The 20,072-nt window shown below is 38.8% G+C and overlaps 1 protein-coding gene and 1 long non-coding RNA gene across 4 annotated transcripts in view; one reads left to right on the top strand and one right to left on the bottom strand.

Moving 5' to 3' along the window:
- Positions 1 to 3,353, top strand: part of LOC133276571 (uncharacterized) — a 787,535-nt gene extending 784,182 nt beyond the window's left edge. Inside the window, exon 3 of the long non-coding RNA XR_009745919.1 lies at positions 3,325 to 3,353. This is a non-coding gene — a long non-coding RNA (uncharacterized LOC133276571). The remainder of the gene's footprint in view (positions 1 to 3,324) is intronic.
- The window catches only part of CPNE8 (copine 8), a 91,321-nt gene that overhangs the window by 50,296 nt on the left and 20,953 nt on the right, over positions 1 to 20,072 (bottom strand). For all 3 annotated transcript variants that reach the window (XM_061467490.1, XM_061467489.1, XM_061467488.1), the window contains exons 4-6: positions 12,375 to 12,478; positions 10,652 to 10,691; positions 7,623 to 7,699 (exon numbers count right to left, since the gene is read on the bottom strand). In XM_061467490.1, coding sequence (XP_061323474.1) covers positions 7,623 to 7,699; positions 10,652 to 10,691; positions 12,375 to 12,478 — 221 coding nt within the window. The remainder of the gene's footprint in view (positions 1 to 7,622; positions 7,700 to 10,651; positions 10,692 to 12,374; positions 12,479 to 20,072) is intronic.

Raw genomic sequence — 20,072 nt, 5'->3', positions numbered from 1 at the left:
ATGCAGTGCCACTGCCCGTCTTCTTTCACTTTCATGAATAACTGGTACTGAGCTGCCATGGAATTGGTTCTATAGCATTGAAGTGACAATACAGAACTTATGTTTAGGCAACCAGTTTCTCAGGGTAAATTTCTGTGGAAACCCTGAGGGTTTGTGGGGTAATAGTAAGGCAATCTGTATTGCATAAGCACTGTCAACTCCAATACTCAGTGCTAGCTATATGACACTCAGATATAGAAAATGTGCCAGTCTAAGTGTGAATAGGGTGCAAACTGAATCAAAGAAAGTAAAATGTAAGGAAGATTTACGTTTCAGTGAGTCTTACTGGTTTCAGAGCTAGAACCTGAAGGTGTTCTACGACAATCATCTCTTTTTGGACAGTATTTGAAGGAGCAAGTAATCTGACTATTAGAGGAATCAAACAGAAAACCATCAAATGCAAGGTCCTCATCAATATATGCATGTCTCTAGATAAGATACAGTCTTGAGGAGTAATTGGTTTAGAGCAAATGATTCCATGACTGAGACTCCACACCTGCAGCACCTAGAGAATTTTGAAAAGCACTCTGAAGACCATTTGGGCTTCAACAAGGATGGAAAGGAACTGGTGATAAAGTTGGAGAAAAATGACAATTTATCTGGGAATTCAAACCTGAGAGGTTAAACAGAGCCTCCAGTTTTGCAAGGTGAAATGGCAATGAGGCAGACGAAGGAACACCTTTCTGATCATTAAAACATTTAGTCTTATCCCTGAATTTACAAAACCTAGCTCTGGCAGTCACAACCACAGATAAGAGGATAAGACAAATATATAGTTCTGGGGTTCAGATGTTTTTCTATCAATTATGTTCACAGAAAGATGACAGGACAATGAACTTTCCAAAATAGGCCAGCTGGCTCCAGTACAACCTCATTAGCAGGCAATAGCACTCAGATGTGAATAACTAGCATGGAACGCTCATTAAGCTTTGCAATATCTCTGCCTCATCATTAAAGGGAATCCCTACAGGAATGCGCTTAGGAGATCCTGAAAGAAACATTGCTCAGTTATAAAAGTGGCTAGCATCTTCTCTCTAGGAAGACAGAACATGAAAATATCTAATTCTGAGCGATGCCTGGGAAGGTAATGCTCTGTTGAGAGAAAAATAAAGCTGTACAATTTCTGGAATTAGAAACATCTGTACCTTGTCCTTTTGTGCTAACAAAACTGAGGCACACAAGGCCAGTCTGAGTAAATCTTACGCATGGAGTTTGTCTTGCGAAGCCATTTAATGAATCTAGTAACCCAATAGGTAAAGAGAGTAAACATTACTGTTAAAATGTCAGGTTCTCCATTTCACCTGCTTTGTATGATCGGATTTACTTTCCAAGTGAAATAATCCCAAGCAAATGTTCATCTCTGTACCTGGCCAGTCTTTAAAATAAAGTGCAACACTAAAGTATGCTCTTGAACAGAACTGCTCATAGTCACAAGGATAACAGGCCAGCACGCTTCCATTCTGGGAACAAGAGTCTTCTATAGCAGACTGCATAGAATTTAAAGCCCTTAATAGTATCAGAAACAGAAAGGGATGCTCAGGAGACATCTGCATAACTGCCAAGACCAAATAATATTAGGTTCATGCCTCAGATGAGCAATTTGCTGGTGCTTGCAAGACCAATGAAACTTCAAGTCATGCCTGTCATGAAGGCAAAGGAGAAAAATGTGTGTGTACATCTTCACTTTTGTACTCAACCATGAAGGTTAGCAGCAAGGTATTCTTCAGTCTGCCTGACAGACCACTGTCTGTCACCCCTCTAGGCTCGAGATGATTTACCTTTGTTTTAATGAAGAACAAGAGTATCCTAAGGGAATTTTACCTGGTGATATACAATCTGACTTAGAGTTGGTCAGCTCATGACAGCCATGGAGTCTTGAATCTCCTGAGTCTTTTGTAAATGTCCAAAGTAGATAGATCTGAAGTTCAAGCTTTGAGTATTTATAATTTTCATTTCCAAGAAACGTCACAGCTTTCTTGAATGCCAATCAGAGAATGGAATACAAGCTCCTCAAGCTGCTTAAGTACAAAAAGTGCTACTTCAGTAGAGTAGCTGATTGGGACTAAAACAGCACTGGGCATTCTCTTCTTTGTACATCCACTTGCTGAGAATAGAAAAGGCAGAATGATAATGAACTTCAGAAATACTGTGAAGAGAAAAAGCTCTCTGAACTCTAGTCACAGATCATAAAGAACATCCAAATCATGTGTATGTGGACTTGACTTTGTATAAAGAAGGCTAAATTCAAAGTAGGAAATACCCTTAGGAACAGAAGACACGCAATATTGTCAATTGAATTACTGCTATATGAATATTAAGAGATATTAAACACATGCCAATAAGCAAACAATGCTGAAATGCAGTGCTACAGTTTAATGACTAAAGTAAGACAACAGATGTCTCCCAGTCACCAAGGTATCCAGACCTCAGAGTGAACAACCAACCAGGGACAGTTGTCTAGCCACAGCACTGTCAAAAGTACCAATGACAAAATAAAATCTGAACGCTGGGAAGAGCTGATAAAAGGTCATGAACACTTTTTCATTAACAAATATCTACCCACACCACATATAACAAAAGGAAGTCACATTTCAAAGTCTTTCAGGTGGACAACTGATTTGGGTCCACTTAGTAGCTGCCATACAACAAGAGTATCAGAAGCCAGACCTGAACAATACTTGTTTACCCAAGAGAAAAATGTATTATACAGTCCCACACAACTGCAAAATAATTATAAGACCTTTTTTTCCATAGAAGCTTCACTGATATCTTTTCCTTCCTGTTACTCACATCAGACTTCACTTAACCCATACCAAGTGATAACACACTGCTGAATGGATGATGCTTAATCTATATGTTTAAAACAAATTTCAGGAATTTTCTCATTAAAAAAAAAAAGTGTAGTGTGCTGAATAATTTACCACTTTTCAGAAAGAAAAAAACTATAAAAGAGCTTCAAGAAGTCAGCAAGATTTGTCTCACTAAATATGACAGGCTAAGAAAGCTGAGGCTGTTCAGCCTGGAGAAGAGAAGGCTGCGTGGAGACCTCCTAGCAGCCTTCCAGTTATCTGAAGGGGGCCTATAGGGATCCTGGAGAGGGGCTCTTCATCAGGGACTGCAGCTATAGGACAAGGGGTAACGGGTTTAAACTGAAACAAGGGAGATTTAGATTGGATATAAGGAGGAAGTTCTTTACTGTAAGGGTGGTGAGGCACTGGAATGGGTTGCCCAAGGAAGTTGTGAATGCTCCATCCCTGGCGGTGTTCAAGTCCGGGTTGGACAGAGCCTTGGGTGGCATGGTTTAGTGTGAGGTGTCCCTGCCCATGGCAGGAGGGTTGGAACTTGATGATCTTAAGGTCATTTCCAACCCATATCATTCTATGATTCTAAGATTCTGTAATATGGAAGCCTTTAAAGTACACACCTTTCTCTGAGCAATTTACTACAGGCTTTCAGCAGAGTCAATTGACAACTAATCAAAACAGTCAACGTAGTTGCAACAGTGCAATTCACTGTTGGCCTACATTAGGCCTAGACAGTGAAAAGTTAGTGAACTTTTGTTTTAGTGTAAGTAAACAAAATAGGGCCAACCTCTTGTGCCAGTCAATAGGATAGTGTTTGTGTGCTCAACAGACAAACTATGCAACCAACCTGCTCACCATCAAAAAACTAAACACATGTCCAGAACCAGTACAGAGTGTGTCACATCCTATGGTGCTGAGGCTCCCCCGGGAGCTGGGCAGGAGCTGCTTCTCTAATTAGGTTACTGGAGTCCCACCTGCTTTCTACCTCTGTGCTCCTCTGTGGGTGTGGAGATGGGACATCAATGAGTTGATGACTCTCCTGGGATGGGTCTGGAAGTAGCTAGGTATTATCTGGGGTGCCCCACCTGCCATTGTGCCTGTCTTCTTTGTTTGCAGAAAGCTTTTTAGTCATGCAATCTAACACACCTCTTCTATTGTATCACTTAACTACACTTGTCCTCAAGGCTATTTCCTGGACAGGCTTTTAAAAGTTTAATATCCAGAATGGGATTAAGAGGAGAATTGCAAAACACTCTTGTCTAATAATGACACTATTTCCAGAAGTTAACCATTTTGTATGATTGTATGAGAAATCTGATCAGCTGATTCTTCACTGTTTGTTTGTGTGGGGATTTTTGCAGGAGCTAGATTACAATTAGCAGTTTCCTACTGTTCCACACTAGTCATAATAAATTAAACAGTAATTTACCACTCATAAAACTGATGCAATCAATCTTAGGGATTTAGGGGGCTGATTTAGGGGTTTTGGGTTGGATTTTTTTTTTCAGGGGGGAGTGTTACCTTTTCTTAGTGTTGAGTTTTATACAATATTTATTGCAGACAACTTGTCATTAGCTGCTGAAATTGAAGGACATTTATTTAAAAGTTAAAGTTCATCTGCAAACCTTGATGATACCACGAAAATAACAGAATTTTAAAGTACCTTTTTTGGGTAGCTTTTCAGGTTATTGAAGGAAGTGATACAGTGAAGTAGCATTACTTCTAAGATACATTAACATGTGCATAGATGTGGTTTTAAGTTTAGATAGTGTGATTCTAAGAGTTTTGCTGAATTATGCTGCAGATACTGAAACCTGACTCACCTGCAGAGTGAAATACCCTTAAAATGAAGCAGTTCCCAGGGTGCACAGTCCCACCAATACAGAGAAAGGAACACATAGTGATATTAATAGAACTGCTTATGTATAGGACAAATAAGCCCCAAAAGGTACTGGTGTAGTCCTTGGGAAAGGAGGGTGAGGAAGGCAGGAAAGGTTGTGCAGGGGGCAGGGAGGATTGCTAAGGAATTGTTATGAAGACCAAGTCTGTAAATACAGTGATCAGGTGACCGAACTATATTCAGAACTCCCACAAATTCAGCAAAAATGCTTTCATTACTGATCTCAATTATGAATATAAAGAGAATATGAATCATATTGTTAAAGTATGCTGCGGCAGTAATGATGACAGCAGTGTACTGGTTTTGCATGGCAAGGTTTTGGAAGCAAAAGGGATGGAAGGGTGGCTTCTGTGAGAAGCTGCTAGAAGCTTTGCCCCTGTCCCACTGAACCAATGCAGCTGGTTTCAAGATGGACCTGCCCCAAGCCAAGGCTGAACTCATCAGCATGATGGTACACATCGGGATAACAAAGTTAAGAAGGAGAAGAAGTTACTGGGCAGGAGCAAGTATAGCTGCAGAGCAGACTGAGAAGATATGAGAAAAACATCCCTGCCGACACATCAGTGCAGGAGGGGAGGAGGTGCTGCAGGCACTGGAGCAGAGATTCCCCTGCAGCCCTTGGTACATCCCATGATGAGGCTGCTGTGCCCCTGCAGCCCATGGTGGAGCAGATCACCACCTGCATCCCAGGGAGGATCCTACACTGGACCAGGGTGATGCCTAAAGGAGGCTGTGACCCCGTGGGAAGCCCACGCTGGAGCAGGCTCCTGGCAGGACCTGTGGCCCCATGGAGAGAGGAGCCCAGGCTGGAGCAGGTTTGCTGCAGCATTTGAGACCCCACAGGGACCCACACTGGAGCAGTCTGTTCCTGAAGGACTGCACCCATGGAAGGGACCCACACTGGAGCAGTTCAGGCTGAAAAACTGCAGCCTGACTCATGTTGGAGAAGTCCACGGAGGACTGTCTCCTATTGGAGTGACCCCATACTGCAGCAGGGAAGAGTGTGAGGAGTCCTCCCTCCCAAGGAGGAAGGAGCGGCAGAGATGTGTGATGAATTGACCACAGCCCCAGTTCCCTGTCCCACTGTGCTGCTGGTGGAGAGGACATAGAAAAATCAGAAGTTAAGCCCAGGAAGAAGGGAGGAGCAGGGGTAAGTTGTTTTTAAGATCTGATTTTATTTCTCATTACTCTACTCTGATTTGATTGGTAATAAATTAAACTATTTCTTCCCCTGAGTCGAGTCTGTTTTGCCCATGACAGCAATTGCTGAGTGATCTCTCCCTGTCCTTATCTCAACCCCTGACACTTTTGTTACAGTTTCTCTCCCTTGTCCAGTTGAGGAGGGGAAGTGATAGAGCAGCTCTGGTGGGACCCCGGTGTCTAGTCAGGGTCAACCCACAAGCACTCATGGAATTCAGCAAGAGAGCTAATAGCTTAGAATTGTTACAAATCAGTTTGGATCACCTGCTGTTGGCTGTAAATTAGGGGAACTAAATCAAAGACTTATTTTGATAAAACACCATGTGAAAATGTTTTGCAAAGACTTTTTTTGTCATGTTACTCTTATTTTTCAGCATGAACTGTATGATAAACGAGCCCTGCTGAAGAGCTGAAATGTGCCTTTGTACAAAACCCAAATGACTGGAAGTAAGACATTTACAGACAGAATTTAGTCAAGGCTAATGGTCTGGAAGGGCATAATTACAGGAATGCCTCTCCACAAAGCAGTGCTAGCTAACCCCTGATAGTTATGATTCAAAAGGATTTGTTTCAGGTTTGTGCAAGTCTCAAATTCAAGCAGATTAAATCACATTAAAATATTTTCTAAACATAAAAAATAATTAAAGTTTGCCATAGTCTAAGGGAAATATTTCTTTTACTTTAAAATAAAGTTTTTATTTCATAAGGATCCTTAGATTCTAGGAAAACTATGTAAAATCTCTTTTAGTTTATCAATTTAAACGGTGTGTTCTGAACTGCTAATTTTTCCAGAATGTGTTCTAGAGACAACCTAAAATTACTTTTGGCACGGAAACAGGAAATTTTAGATGTTTTTCCAACCTAACACTTGCACAGGATTTATAAAAATTAAAGTATTTAATTGGGTTATTTAGTTTTTAGCATTTTGTCAGAAAAATGACAAAAATTCCAAGTCAAAAGTTCTTACCATTACACGAAATGTCCAGCTGAGGCTTTAAACATTTGCTTTTAATGTAATAGGTGAATCTGTAGCATACATTTAGGTAAAAACTATACAATATTTTCAATTCAAACATTGAGGATGAAGAAAATGAAGATTGTTCAAACTCAAACAATTCTTATTTTAAATACCCACACATCCCTATGAACAATAGCTTGTAAACATCAAAATCCTCTCAGTGGGAGAAAAATCTATTGATTCTAAGAAAGTTTTTGATAAATTTAGTAGGGTAAATAGAAAATATTTGATACACTACATTGCTTCATTGGTTGGGAATTGGATTAGTGGGAACAATAGAAATACAAGTAGGAACATTTGGACTTGAAACACAGATTTTTTTTCCTTGATGCTTGAACAAAAGGCAGTAAAGATTTATGTGCCAATTTGTGAACTAAATAGAAAAAACATTTTTAAGGTTAGTTTGCTCAAACTATTCTTAATGCAAGTTGTAATGAAGCTGACAAAAATTTTGAGTGAGTCGATTTTTTTGCTAATTGTCCAAATTGAAACATAAATTATCTTAGCCTATAAAGGACTTCTATTGCACCTACAGTTTATTCTCTTTTAGAAGCCTTGTCTGTTGATTCCAAGTATCCAGATACCTCACAGCACAAAAGCCCTGCAACTCACCCCATGAAACAGTACATATTCATCCAATATTCAAGAATGACATACTTACACAATTGATTTTTCCAATCTGCTCCCCTGTGATCCAACTATTTCTCCTAGTGTACAAAACATCTGCCCCAAAAAATCCTGAAAAGCAGTAAGTTAAAACTCAGAATTCATATTCCACATAGAAACAAATTTATCTGGGCTGTTCATTACTGTAGAACACACTGCTGAACATCACATCTAAATAATAAATATGCAATAATGAATCATAAAAAAAAGACTATTATATATTTCACATTGGTTTATATTTGCAGAAGTAACTCTAATACAGTCCACTTACTGTTTTTTTTTCCTGCCTGTTTCATTGACAAAAATTAAATTGAGATGGAAACAAAAGGATTAGAAACATGACTATTTCTTTACCTTCTTTAACTGGAGCTTTTTAATAAATTTCTCTTTTATGAAGATATTGTACACTGATTCTATGAATTTCTTGGAAGTTAATTATGTTGGCAAATTCAAGCCTGTGCAGGATCTGTATGAGCATCCTGGATTGCAATTATACACAAACACTGCCTTAATGACACACTTTATTTTCCTGTTTTATACTTTACCACTAAAAATTTTCATAATATGTTTCCCTGTGATATAAGTAGTATAAAAATATGAATGGATTTTCAAACTGTTGTATACAATGATTTTATGCTGCAGACCCACTCCTTATGTTCCAAGTGAAAATAGCTTGCTAGCTCTGTTCTTCCCAGCATCACAGGCAGTAGTGGTAACAGTAGCTTGTAAGATTAGTTCATAAACAGTAATGACCGAGACACTATGATTCCTATGCAGCAAACTGTACCTTCAAGATACTGTGTACAGTAGGGACTATCTACACAAGTAGTTCTTACTCTTCTCTCAGCCTAGGTCACTCATTGCTGTCTCTGAGCTGTGTTAGTTATGGGTCCATAAAATGAACTGGTTTTGAGAACTAATCCCACCAAAGAAAATAATTGCAAAAAATAGGTTTTTTTTAACTATGTCCTTTAATTGATCTGACACCACAACACTGCTTCCCTAAAGATTAATTTTTTAGCCATTTTAAAAGACTTACCTGAAAAGACTCATCTCCTCATTTATTTTTAAAAACATTCAGCATGGCATATTCTAGAATAACACCATTTTCTACACTGAAACCACAATTTTCTTCCCCCTCTTTTTTTTTTCGGTGGTGTTTGAAGGATTAATTCCTATTAATTCCACAGTCTGTTATTAATGACAATCGTCCATTACTCCATTCTTTCCTTAAATCAGGAAGTTACCATGAACATAAAAGTCTGATTTCAGGTAGTCAGGTTTATAAACATTATTAAAGACAGCTAAAATCCGTCTAAATCAGATGAAAAACTACAGACAGCAGCACTGTCTGGTCTGGTTACTTTATACATCCATTATAAAACTTGGCAAAATGAGAAGCAAATGAAGCAAAACTGAGTCGCTGAAATTGAAATTCTTCAGGTTGATTTTTTCATTCCCTCAAACTGTTCAACTAGGAAATGACACTGCCCAAAGGAATGGGTCAACAGATTTTTAGGAACAAGGAAGATTTTACTCCACACAAGGTGACTACAACACATGAGCAGTCAAGCTATGCAAATACTATTGACATGCTTCAGAAACAAAGCTGCCAGTGCACAGATATGAGCAAAGCTCTGCTCACTTCCTACCTATTCACTGCCTAAATTGTTAAGAGCTACTGGAAAGATACACAGGAACCTGGCAGCAAAAGGAACAATCCAGGCCAACCCTGACCACTTCAGAAATGATAGAAATTATCAGCTGTGGTTAAGAAACACATTTCTAGCTACCATCTTTCACAGCGCTCTCAGAGCCGCCATCTTCTTTGTGTGCATATATTCTATGTGGATAGTTTGGATGCCTTCAGCACAAGTCTACACCAACTCATACAGATCTCCTCTGGAAGACAATGGAGGAAAACAGGTATTTCTGATATTAATGTTAATGTGTGAAGAATAAAATTTCCCTCCACAACTGAAGATTCCAGGAAATAGGCTCCGTTTAAAAAACAGGACCTAATGCATACAAATATGCTTAGCCTATACTAATTGGATCATTGCAGGCACATATGTAATTCAGAAGCTACTTGAACAGGCTTCAGAAGAACTTGGCTTTCCATGGGCTCAGCAACATGTTCAAAGCTGAGTTCCAGTTCCGGTAATCAAACAGTGAAATCTAGGCTGTATATTTGTACACGTCTTTGTTTGCACTTCCTTAGTGACTTATATTGTGTCTTATCTTTTTCTTACAGCTTAATTACAAGGTTTTTTGTACAAAAAAGTATGCTTCAGGGGAAAAAAAAAATAATTCAGATAAACTAGGTACCATAGAAGTGCAAACAATCTTGAGCAGAAGCCCAGGATAAGCCTTTATCCTTACTGAAGACAGTATACAGAAGACTTCCCTTTTCTGCATCTTCACGGCTAGCACTGCAATTATACAGACCATCTTTCCGAGATGAGAGAGATGAAAAACAGTTTGCCAGGATCTTTAAATCATTACACAGGGGATCCAACTGGAGATCAATGGCTGGAAGTCTTTTATTTTCACTGTGAAACACGCACAACATTGCTTCTATTATACTCTTTTGCTCCAGGTTCCAAAAGGTTCACTTATCAAAGCTATCCTGTACTTATTTAAAAAATAAAGTCACTCAGAAGTCTCTCAATTCTATTATCACATCTCTAAATTTTAAAGTTACTATTTAATCCTTTCCACTTCAGGATGATATGAGTATAAAAAGTTTCTATCAATATTAATAAGGACAAAATCAAAACATGTTTACACTTTTTAGGTCCCAGAGAAGTAATAACAAAACGCAGCATATCACATATCTGAAAAGGTATGCATGGGTGCTTAAATATGCCCTCTCCAGGACAAATGTCCCGCTAACATTATAACACAGAACAGTAACTGTATTTGTCTCCATTCATCTGCTATTACAGTCAAAAGGAAATAAACATATTTAGGAAAGTGTAAGCATTTCAGCAGGAGAAAGGATAACAGCGGGGAAAAACTTACATGTTTTGATAGGTTCGGGCTCTTTGAGTCAACATCATAGCTTAAAAAGAAAAAGGTGATATCAGAGTTGCCAGAAGACAGATCCAAGATAAATGTAAGAAGACAGAACCCAAACAATTCTTTCACCTGTTTCAGTGTGTGGAATTTACACAGATACATGAATGGAAGTCTCACCAGTAAGAATGGCAAACTGAATCATCACAGATTATAAGATTAGGTTCACTAGCTATTTGAAATGAAACAGTTTTCAACAAAGCGCAGCCTTCTAAGAGAAATTATTTTGATATTCTTGTTTGAACAATGAAATCTGCCAAAGAACAGAACAAACATTAAAAAATAATCTTAGAAAACAAACTTGTGAATTATTTTCTTAGGTAGTTCTTCGGTCATTTCACTAATTAAACAGAAATAGCTGACAATAAACTGAGTTGCTTCTAACTATAGTTTGACTTGTTCTTTTCAGTTTATCAAGAGATATACTTTCTGTTGCAAAAAAGAATCATATGTGGAGTCTCTTTCTTTGAAAAATAAAATTAAAAACAGATACTCTGGTTTCAAGTTCAGAACAGATTTGTGTTCAGTGAAAGAGGCAGCCAAATCAACATTCCTACACAGCCCCAACTGTGTCTTTATTTCAGCAACGCCTTACCTACTTGGAAGAGAATCCTTTATTTCACAAAGTGACTATCTGTTAAAGTTATTTTCAATAGCAGGCAGGAGTTATACTCAGCAGATTTAATGGCATTGAGCCCAACTTTTGAAATAAAAAATAAAGTCTGCACCAGGCTTCCATGGTGACGATGGGAGAATTTGTACCTGGCCATTTAGAAGCACCCTGTAATCTATCTTGGCATTGATTGTTTCCTTTCACTCTCTGAAACCATTTAAGCCTAGATGGAAACAGCTAGCTGCTACTTGTGTTTTGAACACAATGGAACTTTTTTCCTCACTCATCCCTCCAACACTTCTGTTAACTGAGGAAGCATTCTGACCCGCTATTAAAAGACATTTACAGCTAAAGAAAAAACAGACATTTTTTGTTTGTTTCTATGATACAGGAAATGCTCCCATTCAAAACCATTTCAGTACACCAAAAGCACTTCAGTAAAAGCTTGATTATCACAAAGACTGAATTGATAAGAATGGGGTGAAATGTAATAGATGACATGCAAGGTGACCTGGTGACTAGAATCTCAATTCTGTTTTCCAAAGAATAAAGCGGAACTCAAAGCAATCCGCCCAGTGGAATTAAATTAGTACATCCGGAATAATGTCAAAAGCCACCTACTTCTAGAACAACAGCTGTCATTTTAAAATCTTACAGTTTAATATACTTAGATGCATACTGGCATTTATTTCAGTAAAGAAAATTTTGGCTGTGTACTACCTGCACAACATTCTATTTCTGGACAGTGCGTTGATATCTGTTTTTTCGGCTATGCTGCAAGAATAGTTTAACATTTTGACATCCTTAGATTTTTACTGTTTCTAAAAGTAACAACTGTGAGTAGGATTGTACTTTAACCAGTTAACACCAGTCAATTTCTTAAAAGTCATTGTTATGTTACACAATTATTTCTGATGAAGCAATGCTAAATCAATCATGTTTATTAATGTATACCATGTGAACACACACTATCTCTTTCCAAGTTAATTTTATGGTGCACAAAATTTACTATGTTTACAGAGGCTGCAACATTAGAGACAGAGATTTTTAACTTACAAATCAAATCGCAGATTCTCTCTTTCTTCAAAGAAGTAGTCCATTATAAATTTTCTTACAAAATCTGGATTTAAAGTATTATCGATTACTTCTGTTCTTCCAAACTGTAAAAGAAAAGTTTAAGTTTAAGCCACATACTATAATGAAGTATAATTAAGTAGACTGCCAATACCAATAACATGTGAGATGCGAGAAAGCCTGTAAAAATTCTTTGGAAAAGATGCCATGAAAGAAAATGACCCTGTTTACATGAACAGATCAGCTATCTGTGGATGAAGACAGACTGGCAGAAGACTTTGTATTTCAATGTAGAGTGGTGCACACCTTCTATTGTATCACTTGAGATTTATAAACATCAGGTCCCAAAGCCAAGCAGAATCCACAAAATTCAATACTGAAGAAATTCAGTAACACAAACATCCACCATGGCCTCAAAAAAAAAAAACAAAAAAAAAAACCCCAAACAAACCCCGACAACAGCAAGCAAAAGTTTGCATATATTGCTTATTTCAGATAGCTTTAAATATTAGGAAACATAGCCCTTCTGCTAGAAGCGTGTAAGTTTTGCATTATCCAGCTCCTACTTCACCTCAGTTCAGCTCTCTCTTCATCTCTTCTCTACAGTTTCTGCAAAACGCCTTTTCTTTCATGGTGTCTACAGGAAGAGCCTCAGCTTTTCTCAACATGAAAATGTTTTAAATAAACAAATAAGAACCCAACCCACCAGAACCAAAAAACTTCAGTTCCTATACATCACAGATAGAAATGACTGATCATAAAATATCAATGTGATTATTTTGTTCTTGCTTTAGTTGTTCTTTCAAGATAGAGAAGAGATTCAGAGCAGCCCTCTGGGGAAGGACTTGGAGGTGCTGGTTGATGAGAAAATGAACATAGGCTGTCTTCAGTGTGCACTCACAGTCAGAAAGGCAACTGTATCCTGGGGTGCATTAAAAGGAGGGTGACCAGCAGGTCGAAGAAGGTGATCCTGCCCCTTTACTCTGCTCTTGTGAGACCTCACTTGGAGTATTGTGTGCAGTTCTGGTGTCCTCAACATAAAAGGGGCATGGAACTGTTGGAACAAGTCCAGAGGAGGGCCACGAGGATGATCAGGGGACTGGAGCACCTCCCATATGAAGACAGGCTGAGAAAGTTGGGGCTGGTCAGCCTGGAGAAGAGAAGGCTGCGTGGAGACCTCATAGCAGCCTTCCAGTATCTGAAGGGGGCCTGTAGGGATGCTGGGGAGGGACTCTTCATTAGGGACTGTAGTGACAGGACAAGGGTTAATGGGTTAAAACTTAAACAGGGGAAGTTTAGAATGGATATAAGAAGTTCTTTACTGTAAGGGTGGTGAGGCACTGGAATGGGTTGTCCAGGGAAGTTGTGAATGCTCCATCCCTGGTGGTGTTCAAGGCCAGGCTGGACAGAGCCTTGGGTGGCATGGTTTAGTGGGAGGCGTCCCTGCTCATAGCAAGGGGCTTGGAACTAGATGATCTTAAGGTCCTTTTCAACCCTTACTATTCTATGAGCCTATGGTACTCAGGAAACAGAACAACGAAGCGGTTACTGAAATGGGCATTTTATTTTGCCCTACACATTGTACATATCAAGACATGTTTGAATATAGCCTACTGAAAAGCTTCTTGACAATCTGCTGAAAGATCATCATTAAGGAGTCCTCAAAACTGCAATCTGGGACTAGAGACTTCTGAATGACTCAAAGACTGCCAACCTCTTCATTGATAGGAATTAGCTAAATCAATAAACATGGATAAAGAAAGAATAAACCTCACTGCAACTGCTTTCCAGATGCATTTCCTAAAAAGGTTTTCACATCACGGAAGTGAATCTAACCACTATGACCTGTACAGAGCCCCTCAGCTTCCAAGAGGAGCAGCCCTGTCTCAGCCCCTGCATACTTAACATGTATGTGGTATGAAAGGACAGAGCATACTCCAGTCTCTTCCTCTCAAAATTAAGACATTTCATTGTTTGATTCTTATTAAAATAAAACAGCAAGGAACTCCAGCCACATTATTTGTGTGCTTTAAAGAAACTCCATTACAGTCAGCAACTCTTCTCTTTTGAATGACCATGCATGCAGGCGTTCAAGTGGCAGGGGACTGACTGCAAACACCTTCATTCACACAGGTCATCTGGAGAAGTGGGCCTATAGCTAAGAGGATGAGTGATTTGCAGAAAGCAACTATCCACCCAAAGATCTCTGGTACAATAAAACATTCAACAAAAGTTAATACATCTTCAAGACACAGCTCTATAAATGTCTTAGGAAAAGGAACAATCCTCAAGAGTGACATAGTGTTGATTTGTGTCTTTACAGAGTGTGCTTGAATCCTGTTAGGTACCTTCCACTTTTTTTATGCTGTGAAATGTTCAACTGGGACAGTTTCATTCAGAGATCTCCATATTCCAGCGCTTCCTATAAAAGACAGAGAAGCAAAACTATCTTCCCAATGAACGATATCATCTCCAAATAAAAAGGCAAAGAATATTCAACATATAGTGTCAGTTACCACATTCCTTTGCCAAGACTACACCATTTCTTAAAATCTAGGTGGAATGACTTCCTGGTGTCATGGGAACCTTGATATTCCCTGTAAGAAGGCTTCTGAGTATGTTGTAAGGCACTAATTGTTTAGAAACCAAGCTTACCCATTAGCAATCACTGTATTTCTTCAACTCTCCTAAACCAAAGCAGTAACTATGAAAGCGGTAAGCATTATACAGATACAGGCAGGAGAAATCTCCAGAAGCTCTCCAGAGTGATGAAGATACTACACATTCAAAATGAGATCCTGAAGTCTCTTAAGGGAGGAGTAGCACAGGATGCATGTGATCCTGGAAACAGATCAGAACAAACAGTGTGATCCTTACTGCTTGTTTTAGATGACAAAAGTCAGTCTCTTGAGAAATGATTCAAGGTATTCTCTGAAATGTGGGGATAAATTTGACCAGCAGACTGGTGTAAAAAACACTTTCTTGAACCAACATTGGTGACTAAAATGGCTGAATATTCATTAATGAGAAACAACAGCAGTAGTAGAAAGTTAGCATTTCTCAGACAGTAAGTATGGCTGGAATATTTGCCTGGGCTAAAGGGCCCTTCTTTCCCCTGTGAATAGTAAGGCTCAAATTTTATGCACAGTCTCCAATCAGTTTCCAGGTCAAATAAATGTCAGTATTTGTAAATAAAATCTTCCCCTGTCAGCTGCATGCTTTATAACATTCAACAATATTGAATCCAGGAAAAAATGAAAGCTGGAATGGCTGATAAAATGAAATATGCAGCAATATCTAAGTATTAAGTAGTGTGTTTAGGTATGCACTGAAAATGAGAAGCTGCTCTCTGACACAAGCCAGTAAATAGCATTTCATCACACCAGGGATGAGAAGTGAAAACAGTGGGGTCATAAGGACCATCCATTTTGCAGTTCTGAACAGGAATATATCTCCTGTATTTTTTCCCCTCAAGGGTCCTGTTTCTTCAATTTGCACTTTTACAGCAAACTGTCAAAATTCTCTTAAAGCTGCATAAAGACAAAATTTATTCTTAGTACCGAAATCCAGTAAATCCTGACCTACTCTTGAAGCAAAAGACTTCAAGCCTTCAAAAAAGATGATCCAAGGATGACTGCATTGCAACTGGCAAAGCTACCAGAAGCACAGCAGGTAAGTGAAGAACACATACTAAGTTCTAGTCTTTCATGCTATGTCCAACAGAATCAGACACACATATACAGACTTTTAAATGAAAAAATCTCCCAGCATTGTGCAGATTCAAGTAGCAAATTGCCCTGGGAGATTCACCAAGCAGGAAAAAGAAAGGTTACTGAAGTTCTTAAAATCCTCAAATTAGGACAAGCTTGAAGGAGAACAAGAGAATCTTCAACCTTTTGGGACAGTTCTATATACATGGAAGACAGAGGAAAACAAAGAATACAGGGAGCTGTACCCTAAGAAAGTTTACTTTCTGCTGCCAAAGCCATTATCTAAATTGAAAGGCACAAACCCCAAATAACTGAGTGAGCTCAGAGGATAACTTGTGAAAAAAGTCCATTTAGGGCCACTAACACCTCTCGACCAACCTCTTGCTTGACACATTCATAAACAGATCACTTTGTGACAGTATGATCCTTCCTGAAACAGTAAAGGCAGTTTGCACAACAGAAGGCTATACCTGACTTTGGAAAAGACGTTTAGAGGAAAATAAAGTTAATGGCTAAGGAAAACAGACAAGAATCAGAGAATACTTGAGGCTACAAGGGGTCTCGGGAGATTCTCCAATTCCACCTTCCTGCTCAAAGCAGGATTAGCTAGAACAGGTTGTCCAGTCGGGTTTTGCGCATGTTCAAGGACAAAGACTCCACAATGTCTCTGGGCAACCTGTTCCAGTGCAAGATCACCTTCACAGTGAAAAGGGTTTTTCTAATGTTAAGTAGAATTTTCTGCATTTCAATTTGTGCCCATTGACTCCTGTCCTTCTGCTGGGTATAGATGAGAATAGTCTGTCTCTGCCTTCTTTACTGCCTCATACCAGGTATTTATAAACATGAATAACATACAAGCCTCCTCTTCTCCAGTCTGAACAATCCTAGCTCTCTCTGTCCCTCCTCATATTAGAGATGCTCCCACTTCTTTAACATCTTAGTGCCTGTATCTTTTTCACAGAGGGGAGCTCAGCACTGGACTCGGCACTCCAGCTATGGTCTCACTGCTGCTGAGGGCAAGGATAACCCCCCTTGACCTACTAGCTGTGCTGACCCTAATGCAGCACAGATGCTGGCTTGCACACTCAGAAACACTCTACATTTCTCTCACATAGAAGGTACTAATGGACTGGGAGCATGACAATTTCTGCAAGTGCATGAAAAGCAAGATGAAGGCACATAGCAAGGTAAAGCTAAGCTCTGTTTCCTTTTGTTACTACATACCATAAAATGACTGTGACTAGAGGGGGACACAGACACTCCCCTCAGACAAAAAACTCAGTTTATTTGTACAGCCTTGTAGGCTCTCTCACAAAGTTCAACAAAAACTCCTGTGCTGGTACTGGGGACTGAGAGGTGGGGTACGAGAGGTGCAGAAAAAAGGTCCTGGTGCATGTTTAACAACATGTTGAGTTGTATTAGGGTCAGCACAGCCTGCAGATTAAAGGCAATAATTATTCCCCCTCTATTAAACATCTGTGGAGCCCCACCTGGAAAACTGGGTACAGTTTGGGGTCTAAATGCAACTGAATCAACAAACTGGAAGCAGTTCTGTTAAACTTAAAAAAAAAATATATATATATATATATACACCAGTATCAGCAGGCTGGAGCACACAACGTGAGGAAAAGCCAATGGAGCCCAGTTTATTCAGCTTGGAGAAGAGGTGGTTTAGGAAAGATCTGTTTCCATTATCATTCTCTACTACCTAAACAGCATGATAGAAAACATAGCCAGACTGTTCACAGAAAGCACAACAAAAGGACAAGATGCAATAGTCAAAAGTTGCAGCAAAAGAAATTATGAAGGTATATAAGGAAACACTCTTCCAGAATGAGGGATTAAGCACTGGAATGGGTCACTCAGAGAGCTGCGCAGTCTCTGCTCTGGGAAAGGCCCTGAACAACCTGGCCTAACTTTGAAGATGGCTTTGCATGGATCAGTTGATGAACTAGATACAGCAGATAAATGTTGTCCAGGAGGCTGGAAAGATTCCTTTTACCTACATTATTCCATGACTACATTATCTTGGGGTTTTATAGTTCCGTTAGAAAACAGAACTATGTATGAATTAGAAGGTTGTATGAATTGTATGAATTAGAAAAAGAAAGTTAATTCAGAAGGAAAAGTTATAAAACGGCAGCTAAATGTCAGTTTTCATTTTTTGAAACAGTAAAGTATCATAAATGTGTAAGTACTTTTCCTCCCATCAAATCCGCATTTTTTTCAGTAAACAATATTTCACTTTACACAACAACCATGCTACACTTGGGAAATCTTTCAGACTTGATTTAAAATGCATGACAGAATTGTATCAGTAAAAAAAGATAAATGTGCAACATGGTGATGATTTAATTCCACTGAGGCCAGAGAAGGCCTAACAGAATGCCTGTTACACCGCTCCCTTTATCACTCATCAGTTAGACTGAAATTGTTACAAAACTCAGGAGATTCAGTGGCACTGCTAGCTTTTCTTTATATTATTTTAAGTCACTTTTAATTGAGGCTTGGTTTTTGGTCTCTTTACTTTTTCCAATGGCTATACAAATCATTCCTTTGCATTAAATATAATTATTTAACTGAAAAATCACTATTAAAATTTCTTATAGATGACATAAAAATGCTGGCCTCTAAAAACCACCAGTCTACACTTTTCAGCGAAATGAAGCATCTCCTTTTTAAATCTGTTTTCCCAATTACCTACAGCCTTTTTAAGTAGAATAGGTTATTTCTATAATCCAATCACTTACAACTAATAACACAGCTGCTAATTAAATAGTTCTCCACATAGCCTAATTTTCCCACTAACAGTTGTGTGAAACTAAAATCTTAATATGGCCAACAAGCAAGTAACTTTAGAGACATCATTTAGGAGAGTAACAGAATCAGTGCTTTTCTGGAGTCACTCCAGCAGCTCGGTATCTCTTGTAGCGAGGAGCCCAGAACTGAACACAGGATTCGAGATGCAGCCTCACCAGTGGCAAGTACAGTTATTAGTATTATTTCCCTAAAAAAAAAAAAAAAAAAAAAAAGCTACAAACCAAATAGATTTTTACAGAATCAAACAGGATGAATATTTAAAAGGCAACTACGAAGACATGGCAGAGCAGCATTAGTCATACTGAGTGATCGGACAGTAAAATGGCAGATGAAATTCCATATGGATGAATGAAACCCTTATATGCATACGAGGAAAAAATGTAGCAGCTAACTTAATACATCAGTTAGGATGGCTGAATAAGCAGTGCAAGCACATAAAGGGAAAAGTCTTCCTGTTGATAAACTCTACAAGGACTAGGTTTGGCTCATGATGGTATTTTCCGATTTTCTTACAAACTGGCCACTTTCACTATCTTGGGATTCCAGTGCAATTTCCCTAATTGCCTTCTCTCTCAATTTAATGACACAATAAAAAAAGATGCTTCTTTTTAGTCTCCAGCATATTTATTCCAGATTAAAAGTGAATAGAATCAATGAACAAGAAGGCCTGAAGAATGGGAAGCCATGAACGATTGTTTTAGAAGACGCAATGGAAATTTACTGAGGACATAAAATTACATTTGGCAGCTCATGAAGTCATGTCTGAATTCCAGACAGGTACACAAATGTAATCTGCATCCAAAGCATTGCTACAGTAGATGGACCAGAGGCTCAGAGCCTCGCTTCATAGGCGGTTTCTTAACAGTTAGTTACCCATTGCTGCATACTGCCAATAAAACTGCAGCTGGTTGAGTATTTTACAATGCCAACTACTTATTTAACATTCATGTTTGAAATGCTCGCTCTTGGTTTCAGAATGAACATCGGCTTCGAAATGAAGAAATTCAGACTCTTTCCATATATCATTTAAGGCTTCTGTAGATAACAGTGTTATACTGAGCCATATTTCAAATGTGTCCTCATAAAGTAAGGAGAAGTAAATATTTTAGAGCCAAAGCTCCAATTCTGATGATGCATTTGTTGCCAGTTA

The sequence above is a fragment of the Pezoporus flaviventris genome, unplaced genomic scaffold, assembly GCF_033815535.1.
Source record: "Pezoporus flaviventris isolate CSIRO_AGI_PZ_B2104156 unplaced genomic scaffold, CSIRO_AGI_Pfla_v1 ptg000045l, whole genome shotgun sequence".
Taxonomy (NCBI): Eukaryota; Metazoa; Chordata; class Aves; order Psittaciformes; family Psittacidae; genus Pezoporus; species Pezoporus flaviventris.
The sequence above is the reverse complement of the archived record's forward strand: the minus strand, read 5'-3'. Positions and strand labels throughout refer to the sequence as shown.